Source organism: Grampus griseus (genome assembly GCF_964374135.1).
Source record: "Grampus griseus genome assembly, chromosome: 2".
NCBI classification, from domain to species: domain Eukaryota; kingdom Metazoa; phylum Chordata; class Mammalia; order Artiodactyla; family Delphinidae; genus Grampus; species Grampus griseus.
The window spans coordinates 136,260,288-136,283,728 of NC_139018.1; the positions used below are offsets into that span (position 1 = coordinate 136,260,288).

Genomic DNA, 23,441 nt, shown 5'->3' on the forward strand with positions numbered 1-23,441 from the left:
CACTGTGGATCTCTTGTATAAGATTAGTCACTTCTCTATTGCTGCTTTCAAAACTTTTTTTGTCTTTTGACATTTTGACTATAACTGTCTAGGTATGGCCTTCAGGTTACCTGTCCTGGAGTTGGATGAGTTTCTTTTTATTTATTTTTTTTTTAACATCTTCATTGGAGTATAATTGCTTTACAATGGTGTGTTAGTTTCTGCTTTATAACAAAGTGAATCAGCTATGCATATACATATATCCCCATATCTCATCCCTCTTGCTCTCTTTCCCACCCTCCCTATCCCACCCCTCTAGGTGGTCACAAAGCACCAAGCTAATCTCCCTGTGCTATGGGGCTGCTTCCCACTAGCTATCTATTTTACATTTGATAGTATATATAAGTCCATACCACTCTCTCACTTCATCCCAGCTTCCCCTTCCCCCTCCGCGGGTCCTCAAGTCCATTCTCTATGTCTGCATCTTTATTCCTGTCCTGCCCCTAGGTTCTTCTGAACCATTTTTTCTCTTTTTTTTAGATTCCATATATATGTGTTAGCATACAGTATTTGTTTTTCTCTTTCTGACTTACTTCACTCTGTATGACAGACTCTAGGTCCATCCACCTCACTACAAATAACTCAATTTCATTTTTTTTTATGGCTGAGTCATATTCCATTGTATATATGTGCCGCATCTTATTTATCCATTCATCTGTCGATGGACACTTAGGTTGCTTCCATGTCCTGGCTATTGTAAATAGAGCTGCAGTGAACATTGTGGTACATTACTCTTTTTGAATTATGGTTTTCTCAGAGTATATGCCCAGTAGTGGGATTGCTGGGTAATATGGTAGTCCTATTTTTCATTTTTTAAGGAACCTCCATACTGTTCTCCATAGTGGCTGTAGCAATTTACATTCCCACCAACAGTGCAAGACGGTTCCCTTTTCTCCACACCCTCTCCAGCATTTATTGTTTGTAGATTTTTTGATTGATGAGTTTCTTGAATCTGTAAATTAATGTTTTTCATCAAATTTAGGAAGGTTTTGGTCATTATTTCTTTAATCATTCTTTCTACTTCTTTGTCTTTCTCTTTCCTCTCTTTCTGGGACTCCTGTTATATGTATATTGGTGTGCTTGTGGTATCCTAATCATTTTTGAGACTGTTCATTTTTAAAATTCTTTTTTATTTTTGTTCCTGAGATTGTATAATTTCAATTTAACTATCTTCAATTTCACTGAATATTTCTTCTGTTTGTTCAAATTTTCTACTGAGCACCTTTAGTGAATTTTTCATTTCAGTTATTACACTTTTCAACTCCAGACATTTTATTTGCTTCTTTTATGTAATTTTTATGTCTTTATTGATAATTTCTCTGTGTTGAGACACAGATCTCATACTTTCCTTTACTTCTTCAGATCCAGTGGACTAAGTTTTCCTTAGTCCTTTAAACATGTATACATACATATAATAACTGATTTGAATCTTTCTCAGAAAGTCTGATATCTGGGTTTCCACAGAGACAGTTTCTTTTAACTGCTTAATTTCCTATGTAGTAGCCATACTTTTTTCTTTCTTTTCTTTTCTTTTTTTTTTTTTTCATGACTCATAAAAAGTAGAAATTTTAAATAGCATTAGTTATGCTTCAATTCTGGAAATCAGGTTCATCCTCTATGCCAGGGTTTGTTATCATTTGTTTAGCAACTTTTTTGAACTAATTTTGTAAAGGCTATATTATTTGTAATATGTGGTCACTGAAATCTCTGCTTGGCTAGCTTAGTGGCCATTTAATTATTAGATAGAGATGTTCTTATTTGCCTGGAACTAATAAGTCCCATAGCCTCTGCTGGGGGGCTTGTGGGCATGTTGGGGCGTGCCATCAGTACTCAAGCTAACAACTCTACTTTACTCTTTACTTCCTGCTTGTGTAGAACCTCAGTGTTAGTCACAGGTGAGAACCCAGTGCCTTTTTAGGTCTTTTCTGAGTGTGAACACTGGCATTCACAGAGGCCTGGGTATTCACACAATCCTTTGCATTTATATACCCAGAATAGGTTGGAGATTTTTTTCAAATTCCCTTATGGACATTTTTTTCCCCAGCTTTTAGTTTTAGATTTTGTGGTTAGTTCACTGTTTACCCAACTGCTGTCCACTGCCTCAGACAGCCATGATGTTCAGCAATTGCCTCTGATTGTTTTTTAGAAATACCCCTGGGAAAAAGGCTGTTTCCACAGGACAAGCTCTGAATTAGGTAAAATAAAGACCAGTGCTACTTATTCCTTTTGCCTATCATCGGGAAACAGAGCTAACACTCCTCCAATGGCTTTTCAACAAAACAACCTTATTGAAGAATCTTGACACAACTTTCAAGACATCACTAATTAGATTTCACTTGCCATCTGCTACACTATCCTTGTCAGAGACCAGTAAAATGTAAATTAAGAACAGATGACAGAATGAAAGGAGAAAATGACACCTTCCTGTTGATTGTGGCTACCCAATCTGGATCCTGGGGAAGCGATGCAATATTATCCAAAGGATTGCTTCTTGTCTTAGGCTAACAGAATTGGCACGGAATGAATAAATGTGTCCATTTTATTTCCTTAAGTTTTACTTGAGGTTTTCTTACCTTGGAAGAGGGGTGAGGAAGAAGGAGAGCAGATATTATCTTATATAGGAGAATTTTTCTTATAAAATATAATTTTGATAATTATTCTCTTTGATAAAGAGATGTAAAAGTTATATTAACTATGTTTAGCTTGAAGTGTATGTTTTAGTTTAAAATATACACTAGATCAAAGATAACATTTTTTTTTTCCTGGTCCATAAGACCTAGCTATAAAGATATTTTAAATTTTCATATTGCTAAAATAACTCCCTGAATAAAAGGATGAAGTCAAGCTACTGATGAGAAACCTGTCTGCTTTTATTCTGCGTCTTAATGGAAATAAGCCAAAGTAAAGTAACTTCAAACTTTTTTTTATTTATTCTAAATTTTATTTATTTATTTATGGCTGTGTTGGGTCTTCGTTTCTGTGTGAGGGCTTTCTCTGGTTGTGGCAAGCGGGGGCCACTCTTCATCGCGGTGCGCGGGCCTCTCACTATCGCGGCCTCTCTTGTTGCGGAGCACAGGCTCCAGACGCGCAGGCTCAGTAGTTGTGGCTCACGGGCCCAGTTGCTCCGCAGCATGTGGGATCCTCCCAGACCAGGGCTCGAACCCATGTCCCCTGCATTGGCAGGCAGGTTGTCAACCACTGTACCACCAGGGAAGCCCAACTTCAAACTTTTTATGAAATATCTTTGAGGGAACTAGTGGTGAGTTGTAGTCAAATTCTGTATATACATTTTAAGGCAGAGTCTGTACAGTTTGCTGATAAGTGAGATTGGGGTATGAAATAAGGAGGCATCAAAGATGACTATAAGATATTTGGATTGAGAAGCCAAAGAAATGGGGGAGCCATTTACTGAGGATAGTGAGAAAGTACTTGATGTTTCCTCCTTCTTTGTTTATAAAGTCTAATAAACAGTTCCTTTGCCTTTCTAACTTCCTGGCATGGTATGTGTGTGTAATTTAGCTGAACAATATACAGTAGTCCCCTCATCTGTTTTTTGTTTTCCCCCCACGGTTTCAGTTACCTGAGGTTAACCACAGTCCAAAATTATTAAATGGAAAATTTCAGAAATAAACAATTCATAAAATTTAAATTGCTTGCCATTCTGAGCAGTGTGAAGAAATCTCAAGCAGTCCCACGCCTACCCTCTTGGGACGTGAATGATCCCTTTGTCCAGCTGCTCCACAGTGAACACACTACCTGCCCATTAGTCATTTAAGTAGCCATATCTGTTATCAGATCAACCATTGCAGTATCACAGTGCTACGTTCAAATAACACTTATTTTACTTAAAAATTGCCCCAAAGCACAAGAGCAGTGATGCTAGAAAAAACATAGTATATATTGGGTTTGGTACTATCCATGGTTTCAGGCATCCACTGGGGGTCTTGGACAGTGTCCCTGTGGATAAGGCAGAAGCTACTGTAAATGGCCTGCAGAGGAGCAGGATAAGAGTCACGCCAGCACCAAAGCTTTCTGCATGAAAATAGAGCATGTGAAGAGAAAATGAGGGCAAATTACAATGAGGTATCACCTCACACCCGTTAGAATGGGCATCATCAGAAAATCTACAAACAACAAATGCTGGAGAGGGTGTGGAGAAAAGGGAACCCTCTTGCACTGTTGGTGGGAATGTAAATTGATACAGCCACGATGGAGAACAGTATGGAGGTTCCTTAAAAAACTAAAAATAGAACTATCATACGACCCAGCAATCCCACTACTGGGCACATACCCAGAGAAAACCATAATTCAAAAAGACACATGCGGGCTTCCCTGGTGGCGCAGTGGTTGAGAGTCTGCCTGCCGATGCGGGGGACACGGGTTCGTGCCCCAGTCCGAGAAGATCCCACATGCCGCGGAGCAGCTAGGCCCGTGAGCCATGGCCGCTGAGCCTGCGTGTCCGGAGCCTGTGCTCCGCAACGGGAGAGGCCACAACAGTGAGGTCCGCATACCGCAAAAAAAAAAAGACACATGCATCCCAATGTTCACTGCAGCACTATTTACAATAGCCAGGTCATGGAAGCAACCTAAATGCCCATCGACAGACAAATGGATCAAGAAGATGTGATACATATATACAATGGAATACTACTCAGCCATAAAAGGGAACGAAATTGGGCCATTTTTAGAGATGTGGATGGGCCTAGAGACTTATACAGAGTGAAGTAAGTCAGAAAGAGAAAAACAAATATTGTATATTAACGCATATATGTGGCATCTAGAGAGATGGTACAGATGAACTGGTTTGCAAGGCAGAAATAGAGACACAGATGTAGAGAACAAACATATGGACACCACGGGGGGAAAGTGGGCGGGGGGGTGGTGGAGGTGGGATGAATTGGGAGATTGAGGTTGACATATACACACTAATATGTATAAAATAGATAACTAATAAGAACCTGCTGTATAAAAAAAATAAAATAAAAATTAAGCAAAAAAGAAAATGAGGGCAAACAATAAAGAAGAAGATATCAGTAGATTGTGCTTTAGGTAGATGAATTTCCAGACTTCCTCTGTGCCACCTATTATTCAATTTGGTGAAAAACCTTCATTCAAATTCCAGCTTTAAATATGTGACTATGGATAGTTATGTAAGCCTTCTGAACTACAGTTTCTTCAGATATGAAATGGAGACTGTTTTGAAGATTAAGTGAAAAATATAATTTTTTTCCCCTGTTATTTTTATTTTCTTCTCATGCTTTACTGAAAATCTAAAAGAAAAAGTAAGGAGAACAGTCCTATATTTATAGTCTAATTTGTCTCTAAGCTATAACAAGTCGTTACTGAGACCCATTGAATGTAGGGCACAATGGTAAGGATTGAAGCAGATTTAATAAACACACAAAGTATAGTTCATCCTCCAGTGATTTATAATCTAAGTATAAGCACATATAGCTTAGTTAAATGAAAGTTCAGGACAGTATTTGAGGGTGATGCAAAAATGAATGCTGTAAGTAATTGTTTTAAAAAATTTAAACAGGGCTTCCCTGGTGGCACAGTGGTTGAAAGTCCACCTGCTGATGCAGGCGACACGGGTTCATGCCCCGGTCCGGGAAGATCCCACATGCTGCGGAGTGGCTAGTCCCGTGAGCCGTGGCCACTGAGCCTGCGTGTCCGGAGCCTGTGCTCCGCAACGGGAGAGGCCCCAACAGTGAGAGGCCCGCGTACCGCAAAAAAAAAAAAAAAAAAAAAATTAAACATTTATTGTTTGTCAGTGAGCATTTACTAAGTATTTTGCTAAGTGCTTTCAGTATGTCTGTTGCTTAATTCTAAGAGACAAACAATAATCTGTGAGTAGGATACTACTACTTCCTTTAGGTAGAGATTGAGAGGCAGGAATACTTCTTATCTGATATTATGGAGTCTTAAATTTACCAAGGTTAAATAATTTAGCCAAATTTACCTAGCAAGTTGCAGAACCAGACCTGACTCTATTGACTATACACACAAACTTTTCACTATTGTGTTTTCCTAAGGGAGTTCAGAGGTTGGAGAAATTGTTGGTATACATTGGAGCAGTCAAAAAAAGTCTCATGAAAGGGGCAGGGTTTGAAAAGTTTCCTGAAAGGTGGGTAGATTAAGAAAAAAAGAAAAGGGTGCGATTTCAGACACGATTCCATCAGCAGTTGAGAGGATTTGATAGTTGGGAGAGCACAAGCTATTTTGGAAACAACAAGGACATCTGCCTTGCTTATAGTACTGGCTTTGTGTTGGTCAGTAATAAAATTACTGAGAATAAGGATGGAAGCAAATTTTTAAGAAAAGTTTATCCTCGAATGATTTATAATCTAAGTATGTAGTTCAGTTAAATAGAAGTTCAGGACAGTATTTGCTGGTGATGCAAACAGGAATGTTCACCAAGAGTTGGATTGTTGAACCGAGACCAGTTTGTAGAAGATCTTGAATGCCAAAGTAGTTTATACATCCTCTTGTAGGTAATGGTAAGCCACTGGAAGAATTTGAATATCAGTTTGGAATTATGTCAAGTTGGGAGAGAAATGTTATGAGAAATAGAAGATAAGAAAGCCATTGTGGAGGCAATTGCTCCTATCCATGTATTAGGTGATAAATCTTGGACAGTTTTTCTCCTTAGGAATCTGTGTTTCAAAGAGTAAAACCGTATAGCTCTCCTCTCTACCCTCCTCTCTCCTTGTGTATCTCTTTTTCTCTTTTTCCCTTTTCTTAGAAGTCTTTACTTAGAGTAATGGATTTTTAAAGGAGCGTTTCCTTGGCTAAATATCACGTGTCCTAATTTGTTTTAAACAAATGACAGCTCTGATTCAACAAAATCAAGGAACTTGTCTAAGATCATATGAAAGCAAGTGTCAAAGCCAAGGCTAAAACTCAGTCTTTTGACTTTCTCTTCAGCACTATAAGTGGTATCATTCCTATCTTTCTACTTTCTCCTGCGAGGACTTCAAGAAGAAGAAATACCAGACTTCCTGGATGATACTCTTCATTCCTTTATCTAGGATGGTATTGGCAGTCAGTATTGCTTTCAGGGGATGAGGTGAATGTTTCCTAGCTACTGAAACTCCCAATCAGCAGAAATTATTTTTCTACATCTCTGTTTCTTTCCCCAGGAGACTCATCTGGATTTTATTATACACCAGAATTAAACACATTGACATCCTCTGAAGAAAGCAGAGAATCGCTTTTCTTGCTACCTCTACTAGTTAGCTGGAGAGGGAAGAGTTTTACTCTCTAGAGTAAACCTTTTGGCTTACAGAACATCAAGGAGTTGTAAATATCCAGTATACCTTCTGGTCCATAAAGAAAAATTACCTTAATATGAAAGAAGCTTCAGAGGCATAGAAAAAGGGAACAAGTAAAGAGCTATGATTTTATTCCATTCAGGAAGAGAAACATGGGGTGTTATTTGGTGTTATGGTCCAGTAAAGGACCCTAATTTCTGGGCTTCTTTGGGAAATTGCAGCTGTAAACTTATCAACTCTCGCATTAAGGATAAGAGAATGAAACTCACATTTCAATTTTAGAAAAAGAATTTTTTAACTTTTTCTCAATGTTAATGGTTTTGAGCTTTACATGGAATTTTTTCATGAAGCATTTCTCTCTAAGAAGGGAAGTACAGGGATTTTTAGACTGTAGCAGTATGGAGACCCCTACCAAGACAGAGATGATCAGGAAAAATCAATATCCCATAATTAAATCTGTTGAATTAACAGTTTAAAAAAAATAGCTGCAGTTTTAATTTAGATATTGACTGCCCAGAGAAGAAATTTTTCAGCAGTAGAATGGGGAGTTCCTTGGATCATGATGAATTATTTGCCTACCATGTGCTGGTCACTGTGCTGAGTTGGTGCTGAAAAATTAACAAACAAGATGGACATATGTCTGTCTTTAATTACCATGCGATGATAATCCCCAGAATGCAGATTCCTAGTAGTAGGGCTTGTTCACTGCTGTATTCCTCAGGATAAGAATAGTATCTGACACATAGGAGATGTTGTAACAATAAATATATGGTGAATTAATGACTAACATGTGTTTTTATACAATGCTTTTGTCTTCTGAATATAATTTTATACCTTACACCAACTGGTCAAGTATGCAGGAGAGTATTAATTTTACATATGAGACAACTGGAGACTAAATTGTCAAAAGACTTCTAAGGCTAGGTCGAATAATGGCACTGGACTCACAAGCCATCAATTATGAGCATATTAAACGTTGTAATCCTTTCTTCAAAGTTTGACTCTAAAGTTCAATGTGCAAATCAGATGGAAGCTGAGACACACTGGTTCATGTAGGTATGGGAGGCAAAGGTCGTCCATTTCTGTAGGTTTCTCCCCCATCTTTCATCCCTTGAGGACATTGGGTTGATATGTCTATATGGTGGTTAAGACTTTTAGGCACCTTGTAAGTAACCTGCTTCTGTATTATGCAGTCTGCTCTGGATTCAGAAGCTAATCTACTCATGCTAATTTAGACAAATTACTTAACCTCTGTAAACTTCTACTTCCTCATCTGCAAAGTGGCAATTATAATAACAAATGCCTGTAGGGTTGTTGTGAAGATTAGTGGAGATAATGGCATAGAAGCAGTTAACAAAAGACTGGCACTCAATGCATGTTAGTTATGATGGTGATGAGAAAAAACAGCTTTTATAATCATCTGGCCTGATGTAAATAGATGAGGTGGACCTTATTTGTTTTTCATGTAGTGATGGGATCTTTCAATATTAAATGAAATATAAGTATTCATTTTATTTTATATCACAGACATGACAACTAAGATAAAAATAAACACTGGGAACAATGTGTTTTTGCTTTTGTGGTGTCAGAAAGCATTTGAAGTTCTTAAAACTGTTTTGCTTTGCAACTGATTTTGCTTTAATAAACATTTATTTAAGCATACTTCATTTAGGACATTAGAAATTCAATTTAAATTCCATTTTATTCACATTAGTATACATTCATTAAATAATTTCTGTAGGCCAGGTGCTCTTCAGGGTTCTAGAGACTCAGAGATGTGACAAGACCCAATCTTATCTTCAAAGGGCTGAACTTCTGGTGGAGTGAACTATTATAATCATGTAAAACAAATTCTGTGGCATCGGTATCCACAGGTTACTTTACAAAAATTGAAAATGTCCATATCTCTCTGGTCGTTTTGGTTATCGGAGTTTGTTGTCTAATGTATTTCTCAGGACAGGATCATGGGAATAATATTCCCTGGGTTCTTGAATATTAATAACAATGTGTCTGTCCCTCTTTGTATTTGAAGATCAGTTTTGTTAGATACAAACATCTTTGTCTCTTATTTTCTTTCCTTAAATGTCTTATTTAATTCTTTGAATATCACTATTCAATTTTCTTCTGATGCATTGCTGTCAAAAAGGGATAACCTAATTTTCCCTTTTTAAGTCCCCTGCTTTTATTGCCTAGCTCCCCAATGAGTTTTCTTTTTCTTTAATATCCAGTAATATTACTAGATAATGTCTTGATGTTGGTTCTGGATCAAGATTATGTATCTCAGACACGTAATAAATTATTTCAATACGTAGTTTTAATTTTTTGATTATTTTATGTGAGTTTTCTCAGTATAGGTTTTTTAGTATTTTTAGTATAGTATTTGTTCTGATCCTTAGCTTTGTTTTCTTTCTTATCTGCTCGTATTACATTGGTCACTGTTTGCCTATCTTCAGTGTGTCATTATGTGTCATTTTCTCTTAAATCCTTTTCATCTCTTTGTTTCCTTAGGATTAAAACTTTTTCTTTTCACATTTTTCTCATAAGGCATGATTTGTATTGATTCACTCATATTCTTTCTAGTCTAGGTTTCATTTACAAAGTTATATTTTCTTTTTCTAACTGTTTATTGAGTTACCTCATTTCTGAGTTTTTAAAATTGTTACATGTATTTTTTTTCATGAAGTGTAGAACTTCTTCCCTTTAAAATTTTGACTTTTAAAAATCTTTTAAGTGTTTATTTTGAAATAATGGGCATCTGTCCGAAAAGTTCTAATAATTGTACAAAAAAACCCTGTATAGTTTTTATCCATCTTCCCCAGATGCTAACATCTCTCATATCCACCGTATGATGATGAAAATAACATCAAGACACTAGTCTTAACTACTCTACAGACATTATTCATATTTCGCCAATTGTGCCAATAAAGTCCCTTTCCCCAATCATAACAATGCATTTAGTATTCATGTCTTCTTAATCTCCTCCAATCTAGAAGAGCTTCTCATCCTTTTTTTGTTTTTCTTGATCTGGACATGTTTTATGAGTTCTGGTCTGTTATTTCGAGAATACACCTTAATTTGGGTTTGTCTGATGAGTAAATTCACATCCTGTATTTCTGGCAAAAGCATCACATAGGTGATGCTCTGCCCTTCTCAGTGCACCGTATCATTGGATATATGACATTGCTATGTATTTCTAATGGTGATGTTATCTTTGATCAGTTGATTACGGCATTATCTGCTGTGTTTCTTCACCATAAATTTAGTATTTTTTTCCCTTTGATATTAATAAGTATCTTATGGGGAGATATTCCAAGTCTGTGTAAATATTCTGTTACTCATAATACTTTCACCCACTAATTTTAGCATCCATTGATGATTCTTGCTTGCAACAATTACTATTATGATATTTATCAAGTAATAACTTTATTTTCCTTCACTCCTTCTATATTTACTAATTGGAATTCTACTCAAATGAAGAGCTATTCCTTTATTTATTTATATCAGTACAAACTTATAAATATTTACTTTATTTATGGATAATAATATATTATTATTACTTTTATTATTATTGATTTTATTGTTCAGATCTTACCACATTTGGTTATTGGGATTCCCTTAAAATTGATTCCTCTGTCATTTCAATATGTTCCCATTATTTTTGAGTACTTTTAAAATTTCAGGCATCATAATACATTCTAGACTTATATTCTTCTTTCCTCACCCAGGCATTACTTCAAGAAGCCCTGATTTCTTTGATTAAATAATGATACTTAGAAAATGTGATCTGAGCATTTTATATGTTCATTGCTACAAGGGGGTTATTGTTTCTAGCTTCTTCTAGTAGACAGAGCTAGGAAATAAATGCATGAACACACACACACACACACACACACAATACACATACTTTTATATCTATTTCTTTATCTATCTCTCTGTAGGAAACCATGAGTTCATGCTGATAACTTCTGATTCCAGTACAACACTACAGAGTTAATTCTTTATTTATAACTCCTTTTTGTGACTATGAGAAAACTGGTTGTTATTACTCATAATTAAGTTACTTGTTTACTCAGTTCTAGAATACATCCAAAGCAGTCTTAGAATTGGTAGCTCAGAATTGAATACTGCTGTGAAAAACACACTTGTGTACTATTGTTTTTGTCTTTAGCTTTAGAGTATATAGCAACAATATTTTTTTCTAAAGTTACTTGAGTCAGTTATTTCCTTCCTACTTCCATAAGTGTTATTTATTTGCCATAGTTTGTTTATTTGTAACTAATCCATTTGGAGTTCTATTCATGGTTTTCTCATTATATTTATTTATTCACATAAGTATATGAAACATTAACATGATTCTAAAAGTTAGAACAATACAGAAAGGTATGATCAGAGAGGTGTCACTAGCCCTTTATTCCTCCTACCCCATTCCCATTCATCCATACTTTATATCCTATTTCCATCTGCCTTCTGTAAGTAATCAATCTTATTAGTTTCTGATTTATCTTGTATTTTTTGCACAAACGAATAGATGTATGTGTATTGTCTAATGTCTCCTTCAGTCTTAAATATGCTTTTTATATTTTACATAACGTTTTATCATTTAACTTTATACCATGAAAATCACCATTCCATATTAGTTCATAGATACCTTCTTCTTCATTTAATAGCTGCACAATACTCCAGTTTTTAAATGCATCAAATTATTCAACGACTCTCTTATATGAGCATTTTCTTCTGTATTGTAATATTATTTCCCATTACCTTACTGAATTATTTATTGAGTTAGTCATTGGTTTTCTAGGTCATAATATAAAAAATATGTCATTATATTCATATATATATGTAGAAGCAGAATTGATGCATACTTTTTTTTTTTTTTTTTTTGCGGTATGCAGGCCTGTCACTGTTGTGGCCTCTCCTGTTGCGGAGCACAGGCTCCGGACGCGCAGGCTCAGCGGCCATGGCTCACGGGCCCAGCCGCTCCGCGGCATGTGGGATCTTCCCAGACTGGGGCACGAACCCGCGTCCCCTACATCGGCAGGCGGACTGTCAACCACTGCGCCACCAGGGAAGCCCGATGCATACTTTTTAAACACATACATATGACACAGAAAGTATCCACCAATTCTTATTTTCTGATTGTCTTTCTCAGGAATGAGTGTTGGATTTTTTCAAAAGATTATTTTTTAATTTTTTAACATTATGGAGATAATCATTAGTTCTTGGTTTTTGGACATGCTTTTTATAATTTCCCATTCTGACAACTTTTTGTGAAGATTATTAATGTATTTAAAATTTCATAAATTAAATGAATTATTCTTACTCATATCTGGTAAATAATATTATGTGGTCCAAAATGTCAGCCAGTTGTAATAGGTGACCTCAAGTGATTACTGACACCCTGACTGGTCTCAGAATTGTTGGCACAGACAAAGGTCTCAAGACATAGCTTTAGAAACTTTAACCTTAGAGTATTAACTGTTTCAATGGGAGTGATACATATTTTTATTGAGTCAGTTGTATATGGGATCAAGTGCTATGTAGAAATGTGAATTAACTCGTTACATATTCCTGATTTATACAAGTGATAGTGTAGGGCTCACCTATATTTGCCCACCCCTTAATCTGGTCTGACCTGATTTCACCTTGTCCTCACGTTGTTATCTTTTGAATTGTTCCATTGGATGTTTGAATGATATTATGAAACCAGGCTTGTCAAAATAACTTGGAGAAAACACATTTTCATCTTAACTCTATATTGGTTTTCAAATTAAAACATGGAAAAGACTAATACAATAGTGGGGAAAATGAGGTGGGAAGGTAGGGGGGATGTCTCTTCAGACATTTGCTAAGTCTCAAGCACGCTACCTCTCTTTAGACTTCAGAGCTTGGTGTGCCGCAGGCACTTGTATCAGCAAGCCTGGCATCACTCATTCAGTCTGATGGGCCCCATCTCTCCTTTTATCAGGCACGGATGGATGGGAGATTTTTGAGTCATTTTATTGTCTGACTGCAGCTTTATAGATGGTCTTTCAGGAAGCAACTCACTTTTTCCTCTTTCTTCCTCTGGCTTGTGGTTCTTTCTTTGCTTCAGGGGTCCTGGTAGGTCAGGGTGTGCTTGTCAAGGCCTTTGGTTATATGGTTTATTTCCCATTCTCTGGTCAGGATAAGCCCTGTTCTTAGCAGATACATAAAATCCACAATTAGTCTTAAGAAACTGGTTTACAGTGACATCATTTCCCTTTAGACTGTCTGACCTTTAAGGCTATCCTTAGGTTACCATGAAGTTGGTGGCTTTTATTCAGTGACCTCTTAGGACTGGCCCTTCTGATTCATTTTTTATAATTTTGACTGAGGTTTTGTTTTTTTTTTGGTCATAAAATGACCATATTTTCAGGAAACGACAAGCCTTTTTTCTTTTTTTTTTTTAAGGGAAGGAATTTATCCTACCAAAACCTGCAGGTTTAATGGTTAGAGAGACATCCTAGACACGGGCTGCAAATACCTAAAAAAAGCAGGCTCATAATATATACATAAAACACTCAGAGGTAAAAATAGGGAGCAAAGGTGCCTGAGGTTGGGGGAGAGTGTACCTCAACTAAAACATTCAAAGTCAGTTAAAACAATCAAACCCAACTCTGGTCAGGGATCCTACCTTTGAAACCCCTCTGTTCACGAGGAATTGAGGGGTTTCTTGGGAAATATAGGAATTTCAAGGCTATAACTGCAACATTCCAGGACAAACTGGATGGTTGGTCACCCTAGACCTAGCATACTTTGTGCATCTAAGCTTTACCTTAAACTAGACTGTAGTTAAACCAAAGCTTTTCTTTTAAGAAATGAGGACTATTTGGATCAAATGACTTCCCCCTGTGAAAACCAAAAGGAAGTGCTTTTTTCCCCTGCTCTGTAAGTTTGCAATTTTCAGTGGGGAAAAAAATAGCAATGCTCACCATTTTATTCTCCTTATAAGCAAAGCAGGACTTCAAACTCTATTTGAGGGATGACCCCTTTTCAGAAATTAGAGGCACTGAATTTATTGCCAACCAGTCATAGCTGTCCATCTGCTAATTCTCTCCACATAGAGGGAGCAGCTGTCATTTCAGAAATGCTACAGTAGATAATAAGATGGGGTGCATTTCCTCTTCAAATGCTTAAAACAAATCCCCAGGAAGAGTGGCAGCAGTTCTCCTGACTGCATGAATCTCTGATATTATTAACACAAAATGCCAAATTGATTTGGAGATTGGAAGAAAATGTATTTGCTTTAAAAGGAAAAGCACTCAAGTTAGGTGTAGTACATATTGTAATAATCTACAATTGCCGAGATCTAGGAACTGCAGAAGCCATAGGCACACACAGAGTTACTCTCAAAATCATAGCCACGCACAGAGCGCTGAATACAAATACACACATATGGGTTTCCCAAGTTCATACAACCTACGTATACCAAAGGAATGCATCATTGTCTCCACCATTGTGAAACAAAATTTATACCCAACTAACAGCTTGCCTAAGTCTCACATTGGCTCAGTTTCTCTCCAAATCCATGTACCTAGTCAATCTTAGATGCCATCCTCCTCTTGGTACTATTTAATGGCCCGCTTGGTATATTAAATAGTCCATTCAGCAGTCTATATTGTTATATCCTTGCATTTTTTCCTTAGATAACTTCTTTTCTCTTCAGTCTCATTGCTTCCACCATTAAAAGTGCTCAAGTCAACTTGAACTTAAAACTAACCACAGCCTCTGGTTTGGGGTTCCTAGCCAAGATTCTACTCCCTTCCAATCAACCTGCATATAGCTCTCTGATTATTATTCAAAAGGAAAAATATTAGGATGAGATAAGGAACTAATGAACATAGTCCAAGTGGTGCTATGTGTCCCTGAGTATTGTAGATGTGGATGAGGATGTAGATACAGCTATAGATGGAGACGTGCATGTGTATATAGGTGTGGACATGACATGGACATAGACAAGGGTGATGATAGAGTTATGTAGGTATTTCTCCATGGAGATATCTAAAATAGAGATCATTTAATTTAACCCTCAGAATAATCCTAGGAGATAGGTTATACTTATATTCTTTTGCATATGACAATATTGACTCTCAAAGGGGCCCCCAACCCTATATCTGGTGACAGAGCTGGGAGTTGAGACTTGATCTCCTTAACTAACACTCAGGCTCATTCTGATTTCAACACAAAACTTTTTCTTTCCTATTTTTTGAAGAACTGTAATCTAGAACAGTATATCTGCTGTTTGGTAAAGTCATTTCCATGTGGACATTGCTCTTGAACTTGGTCTTTGTGGAACATATGGAAAGAAGAGGTAGAGAGAGTTGCATGGAATTGCTGGCTGTTGGACACATACAATGCTTGCATTTTCATTTCTACAAACAGAAATGCTTTTAAGGGGCCTTCACTGATTTCATTACTTTTGATGTTACAAAGAAAAAAGAAATCCCCAGTGTTGATGAGAATCCAGGTCAAGGCAAGGAGAATCACAGAGCAGTTAAAGAAAATCCTGAGGCTCTGGGATTTTGTGCCTGCAAGTACCTTGATTTGAGAAAAGAAATTCATTTAAACTCAGCAAATAAGCTCAGGAGAAAGTCTGGGACACTGGCTTCTTTCCTTGTTATTTGCTTCTTTCCAAAAATCTGCTTTGTATTTTACCTTCATCCTTGGTCATCAGGCAGAAACCCTATTTCTAGATGTCATTGCTATTAAAAAGAGGAAGTGGGGGGTGGAAAGCAAGAAAAGAACAAAAAAGTCAGAGAGGTAGATGCAAAAAACCTCCCATTTCGCAAGTCAAAATATGTTAATGGTGAAATCGGGATAAATGATTAATCTAATGATTTTCAGTTTCCAGTGAGCTGTAAGAGGGGCTAGCAAGCAGCAGGAAACTAATATTTAAAGATAATTTCAGAAACATGAGATGAAAAAGTGGTGAAAGGAGGAGGCTGAACCTTTTTCCTTCCGCCTCCAAGGTTTATTGAAAAATAGTGTTTTTTCTTTAAACAGAAAACGTATGTGATTCTACATTTAAATCTAGTACATTTTTTTCACTCCAAATTATTTACTGAATACCAACTCTGACAGTTACTATATTAAGGTTTTGATGGTAACAAAGAAACTGTTTCTGCCTCTGGGAAGCTTACAGTCTAACTGCAAATGTAAGAGAAATAAAAAGAAATTAAAAAAAAAAATCTAAAAAGGTTTTTATAAGAACTCTGATGAAGGTTGTCCCAGGATGCTATTGCAACAAATAGGAGCAGAATGTAATGGCCTGGTGATCAGGGAGAGTTTCCCTGCAGGGCTGATCCCTGAATGTTGAATAGGTGGGAAGGGATAGAGCTTTGAAGAGTCCTGGCAATGAGACCAGTAGGCACAATTGCTCAGAGAACTGTGCAGTTTGATCAAGCTGAAGTATGGAAAGACAAGAGCAGCAGGAGGTGGCGATAGGGATTAGGGTAGGGGGTTGGGAGGACTAGGCCATGGAAGTACTGCACTGCTTCCTCCTAATCTGTGGTACCTTGATCCTTAGCCCTATCGAATAAACAATGTCTCAGCAGGACTTCTGGTTGCCTCCCTGGAGAATGGGCTGTGCTTGGTAATTTATGGTCGTCCTTGGCTTTTAGGATGACCTTACCTGTCACTCAGCAACTCAGCTTCCTTCCCTCTGAATTGCAGTCACTGTTCTCACTCACCAGCTGTGTCACCTTTGTAAAGCAACTTGATTCTTTCAAACATGAACATCCCCTTTTCCCAGATGAGGAGATGTATGATTTTAAGCTCATTTCTAGAGCTAATATTCCATGATGATGTCTCTGAAAATGATAGTCTGGCTCTCTGAGTAAATGTCAAGCTTTCTGTGTCATCTGTATGGACAGGGTGGGCAGAAGCAATGTGATAGGAGGAAGAGCCTTATGCTTTTTTTCAGAGGGAAACAGACCTGGATGAACAGCCTAGCTCTAAGTTATGTGACCTCGGGCCATTTATTTAACCATTTCTAAGTGTCAGTCTCTTCATTGGGGTGCAGTAATATCGAGAGTTACTGGGCCACCTAGAAATATCATATGTAATATGCCCAGCATGATAGATTGAGCTCAACTTAATTATTTGTAGAACTGAAGGTCCCAGAGCCTAGAGAAATTTATTGAATTTGTTCTCCATGGATGTGTTGTATAGCAGGGAACATTTCTCAAACTTTGCCTTCAAACTCTGGTGACCCCAAATCAAGTTAAATATGGTTTCTAAGTTCTTTTAGGGGCTGTGAATAATCACGGCACATTGGGAGATTAGAGGCCAGATATGCATCTTTCTGGACAACTTCAATTGATGTCAATTGAGAAGAAGACAGAAGGAAGTTAGATTCGTTAGTTTAATTGTTTGTCTTGTCGAGCTTTATTTTCTTCTAAACGTGTATTTATTTACTTGTTGTTTGTTCCTGCAGCCACAGATGCTCACTGAGAGGAGGGGATTTGAACAGACAGTGGCTCTCTCCCAGTGCCCATCTGCAGCCCACAATTTACCACGCCAAAGGGCTCCTGCACTACCTGGGCAGCATCGGCCGGCGTCCCATGGTGAGTTACTGCCTTCACTTCCTTCTGCTTCTACACTCTTGCTTGGTTCCTTCCACCTCCCAGGAGGCAGAATACATTCTGTCCAGGCAGGAAGACCAGACACAAGCCAAAGTCCTGTGTGTGACAAGCTGTAAAGTGTGTGTGTGTGTGTGTGTGTGTGTGTGTGTGTGTGTGTGTGTATTCAATTCCTAAGGCTGCCATAACGAAGTACCACAAACTGGGTGGCTTAAAACAACAAAAACATATTCTCTCACATTTCTGGAGGCTAGAGGTCTGGAGATTAAAGTGTCAGCAGGCTCTGATCTCTCTGAAGGCTATGGGAAATAACCCTTCATTGCCTCTTCCTGGCTTCTGGTGATTGCCAGCAATCCTTAGCATCCCTTGGCTTGGGTGGGCGGGGCACAATTCCACTCTCTGCCTCTGTCTTCACATGGCCATCCTTGCCCTCTGTGTGTCTGTGTAGAAATTGCCCTTTTCTTATCAGGATAGCAGACACTGGACTAGGGTCCACCCTAATTCAATACGGTCTCCTCTTAACTTGATTACATCTGTAAAGAATCTTTTTCCAAATAAGGTCACATTCATAAGGACTGAGAATTAGAGCTTCAACATATCTTTTTGGGAAACAATTTAACCAACAATAGGAGCAAAGCAGTAGTTCAATACTCATTGGTGAAAACTGGGCAAAAAATTGCATTTCATCCCATTTCCTGGGTCTATTTATGTTTTTTTTCAGTTATTGTTCAAGAAAGGAAATGGTATTTTTTCCAAATATTACTTGGAAAAAAATCCTCTAGATGTTCAGATTGACATTCAACTAGTACTTATTAAATTCCAACGATGATTCTGGCACTGTGCTAGGCACTTTCATGTGTAGGCTTTTCTCCCAAGCCTATAGTAACTTAGCAATTGATAAAAAACAGACTATATGCATCCAGAGGCTTAGGCTCAAGATAAGATAGGACGCAATACTAGCTAAGTAACTGTATGAAACTGTTCATTTATTTTATTTGTATTTTTTAACATCTTTATTGGAGTATAATTGCTTTACTGATCATTTATTGACTACAAACTGTGAACATATCTGTCTGCAAAAGTGCAGAGGAGCATATGTCCAAATTTAGAGTGCTTACCTAACCTAAGGAACTTAAACTAATGTGGAAAAGCTCACGGATGAACCAACTCAGACAATTACCTCTACCATTAGCCAAATTTTGACCATGTACTATGTCATCAAAACAGTGTCACATTCAATGAATATCTAGTGAAATAATGGGTGAATATCTAATATAGAAGCTTATTTAACTCTCAAAAAGATTAAGAGGTCAAGTGATTTCCTTGGCATCACCAGGAAGCGTACGGCAGAGTTGAGATTCAGTTCTGATCTGGTTTTCCACCCAGAACTCCATCTTTCTTCAACACTTACTCTTTGAGAGGATGTGTTGGCGTGTCCTCAAGACTACCTTCAGGTTTGGTGATTCCCTGGAAAGACTCACAGAACCCAGAATAGTTTTTCTGCTCATAATTACAGTTTATTACAGTGAAAGGATACAGATTATAATCAGCAAAGGTAAAAAGCACTGAGAGCAGAGTCAAGGAGAGTCAGGTATAAGTCCAGGTGTCTGCTCCCAGGGGAGTTGTATGGACAGTGCTTAATTCTCCAGCAATGATGTGTAATAACAGGTAGAGTGTTGCTAACCGGGGAAGCTCCCCTGAGCCTCGGTGTCCAGGACTTTTTATCAGGGGTTATTTTGTAGCCATGGTTTCCCACGTGGCTGAGCTTAGTTACTCAGTTTCCAGACCCTCAGAGGTCAAACTGACACTTTGCGGCACAAGAACCCCACCATATATCACATTGTCAGCGTCAGCCTTCTCACATTGCCTGAGGTCCAGGTAAAGAAAGACACTTTTATCTAGCAGAATATTCCAAAGATGTCAAGGTGTTCTTCCAGGAGTCAGTCAAGGGCCAGACCTTTCTTTGGAGTGTACAGGGTTTAAACACTTCAGACTTGCTGAGTCAGCACTTTATTGCAACGAGGACAAAGCACATCCTTTTCCCTTAAGAATGCTTTTTCTACACTGGTCAAAATGTGCAATGTTTTCATGCTAGCTCCCACTCCCCCCACACTTCCAAGGAGATGCTGTAGTCTATGCTGTCTACCCTGTAGAAGCAAGTTCATGGCCTACATAGCAGAGCACCAATATCACAGTCAAGATCTTGAAAAGTATGTCTCTCTGAATAGAAGGCCTTAGCCTCTGGGAGGAGAGAGAAAGACTTACAGAAAAAAAGGTTCCAACCTGATACACAGTTAAGCATACACACATTCAACCCGTAACAAACAGGATTCCTCTCTGTTCTGACAATCTCTAATTGAAGAGCAGAACATTTATTTTAAAGCGTGACAGGTGAAAGCCTTGTTTAAAAATATAAATAAACATTAATTAACTGTAAACATGACAGCCGCAGACTTGTTTCCTGCTGGGACCATCTGAGAGGTGGGTGAGAAACAGCTGAGCCCTAGATGCAATTCACAGTGTCACAAAGCTCTCCTACAGGCTCAACATCACCTTTCAGCTACCTATGCGACTGTATTTAACTGGCCTCCTGCTGACCACAGAAGCACCGTCAGTCACTCATTCAGTACTCAGGCCTGTCCTGTGCTGGGAAGATTTCCACTGAGTCAAGATTACCTCTTGGGCTAGTTGTAGGTTAACTGTGACTCCACCCAAACTCTGACTCTTATGAAAATATTTCTTAAAGCATCAGGAAGCCAGTTTCTGGTGGCTAGAAGATTCCACCTGTTCTAGATGATACTGAGACATTTGCCTATTGGCAGGTAGAATATTATAAACTCCCAGAACCAATGAGAATGCAAGACAGTGAGAGAAAGCAATGCCATGATACTTCTGGGGGTTGCTAAAACCAGATAATTCATTCAGTTTATAAGCAATATGGCATTATTCACAAATTGTTTCATCCATCCACCCATTCATTCATCCATCCTTCCATCCATCCATTCATCCATCCATCCATCCATCCGTCCGTCCATCCATCCATCTGTCCATCTATCCACCCATCCATCTGGGCAGTCATCCACTTGTCTACTCATTTACACCATGTGTGTAATCACTGTGCTAGATGCCAGAAGGTACCTTTTCTTTGAGGAGTCCATAGTTTCCTTGGTAGAAAGTATAGTCAGGTCTGCAAAGAAACCAATGTAGTAAAAGATGGTAAAAACTGAAACCAAGGCTCATGGGAGTTGTAAGAACACAAATGAGAGGTTGAGCCACTTTCCCTCAAGGTTATGGAAAAGCTAGAGACTGGAGATGCCATTTGAGCTAGACTTGAAAGATGAGTAAAAGTTTTTCTTGTACTAGTAGTAAAGTAGAGAGGTAGTCTTTTTTTATTGTAGTAAAGTAGAGAAATATTCTTTCTTCAGAGGTCTACAGGCCTGATTATGGACTTTTAGACCTTCTGCCTTGTGAAATTGAAGAGTTGGTGAATTTAGGGTCACCTCACAGAGCAAAAGAAAGAAAGCTTTTTATTAACTGATGGCATAGTTCTCACATCACACTGATCTTATGGTCTCTTTCCCATCTTCTTGAACTTCCATTTTCTGTCTCTCTTGTTTGTTAGAAGATCAGGAAACCTGCTCCAGATGTTGGAGCCAAAAACCCAGAAACCTACAAAATATTGGCATATTCATACACTGGAATACTATTCAGCAATAAAAACTTAAAGACAGGGCTTCCCTGGTGGGGCAGTGATTGAGAGTCTGCCTGCCGATGCAGGGGACGCCGGTTCGTGCCCCGGTCTGGGAAGATCCCACATGCCACGGAGCGGCTGGGCCTGTGAGCCATGGCTGCTGAGCCTGCGCATCCGGAGCCTGTGCTCCGCAACGGGAGAGGCCACAACAGTGAGAGGCCTGTGTACCGCAAAAAAAAAAAAAAAAAAAAAAAAGATAAAAAATTAAAGACAGTAACAATAAACTACAGATATACTCAGCAACATGGACCAATTTCAGGAACATGTTTAGTGAAATAAGCTAGACACTAAGAAGCACATATTCTGTGTTTCTATTTATGCAAAATTTAAGTAAACCAGAACAGTGGTTGCCTCTAGAAGGGGATTAAATAAAAGGGGCCAAGAGGGAACTTTCTAGGTTAGTGGAAATGTTCTATATTTTGAATGAAGAGTCAGTTACACCAAAACTCATTGACTCAAAACTCATTCAAGTTCTGTTCATATACTCATTTACATTTATATTTACTTAGAATTAAAGACAAATCAAAGCAAACTCACAGAGCTTTGAAATGCAGGTAGGAGGTAAAGGGGGCTGTCCCAAACTAAATTGACCAGCATGGAGGCCTGCAAGTCAAACCAAGGAAGATTATCGTTGCCAGAACAGAGAGAAAGGCTGAGAAGATTTATTAGAAATCAGTAAGCTCTGGCCAGAGAAAATGTATGTAAGCAGAGAAGCCCAGAGGAGCAGACAGGCTTGACAATCAATGAGTAGGAAGCGTTGAAGTGTTCCTCTTTGCAGAGTGAGCACCCCATAAGGGCCAGGAGGCACAAGGCTCAGGGGCAGTAGGGCATGGCTTGGGGGAGTGGGCGAAAGCTCTCAGGCTCTAGCAAGCTCCCAGGAAGCCAGATCAGCAGTTTCTTCTGAGCTGCTGGGTTGTAGCTACCTGGCCCCTGTGCTGCTGCAAAGGGTCTGGGCTTCAGAATTAGGAGAGGTATGGATTCCCATCCCCTTGGCTCTTGCTCTTTGAGTGCCTGTTGGTAAAGGGATTGCAGTGCTCTCTGAGCAGCTCATTGATTTCCGTTTACCACTCACAAAAACTAGGGCACCTTCTGCCAGGGGCCAGGGAGGGCATAGTTTGGTTTTATCTTTCTCTGGGGCCCAATGGAACAGAACTTTTAGCTGCTTAAATGATTTTCCTGGTCTTCTCTGTCCCTCTGGCATATGTTTTTAGTTAATCAGCTTCTTTTTTAAAAAAAGGCATGAAAGGAGAGGGGAAAAAGGAATGGCACGTCCCTTCCTGAAATCTTGTCTCCAAGGACCTCAAGATACTCTGTACACATAATTTATTTTATCTCCACTTTACTCCTCAGAAGTGTTAGAAGAACAAGTGTTATTGTTACTTATTTTCATTGACTCAGGCTAAGGTACTGAATCTAGAATTCTCCCTTTTTTGTATTTGAGGATATAGTAGGGAAAAAAAGAAAAAATCTCCAAGCCAAAAAAAAAACCCATGGAGGTCCTGGGTAAAAATAATAATAATCTGATTCCATATTTTTTTATTTAAAATTGTTCCCATGCTATCAGAATAAAGGTTGAACAGTGCTTCTTTAACATACCAGAAACCATGTTTTGTAGGTGTTTTTTTTAAATGATAAAAAGAGAATGCATACAATGTGTAATTTTTATTTTTTTAATTAATTTTTATTGGAGTCTAGTTGATTTACAGTGTTGTGTTAGTTTCTGCTGTACAGCAAAGTGAATCAGTTATACATATATCCACTCTTTTTTTTAATTTT

At 38.2% G+C, this 23,441-nt stretch overlaps 1 protein-coding gene across 3 annotated transcripts in view; it reads left to right on the forward strand.

The window, feature by feature from the left end:
• AGBL1 (AGBL carboxypeptidase 1) overlaps positions 1-23,441 on the forward strand; it is a 775,280-nt gene that overhangs the window by 435,512 nt on the left and 316,327 nt on the right. For all 3 annotated transcript variants that reach the window (XM_082681486.1, XM_082681485.1, XM_082681484.1), the window contains exon 19: positions 17,770-17,899. In XM_082681486.1, coding sequence (XP_082537612.1) covers positions 17,770-17,899 — 130 coding nt within the window. The remainder of the gene's footprint in view (positions 1-17,769; positions 17,900-23,441) is intronic.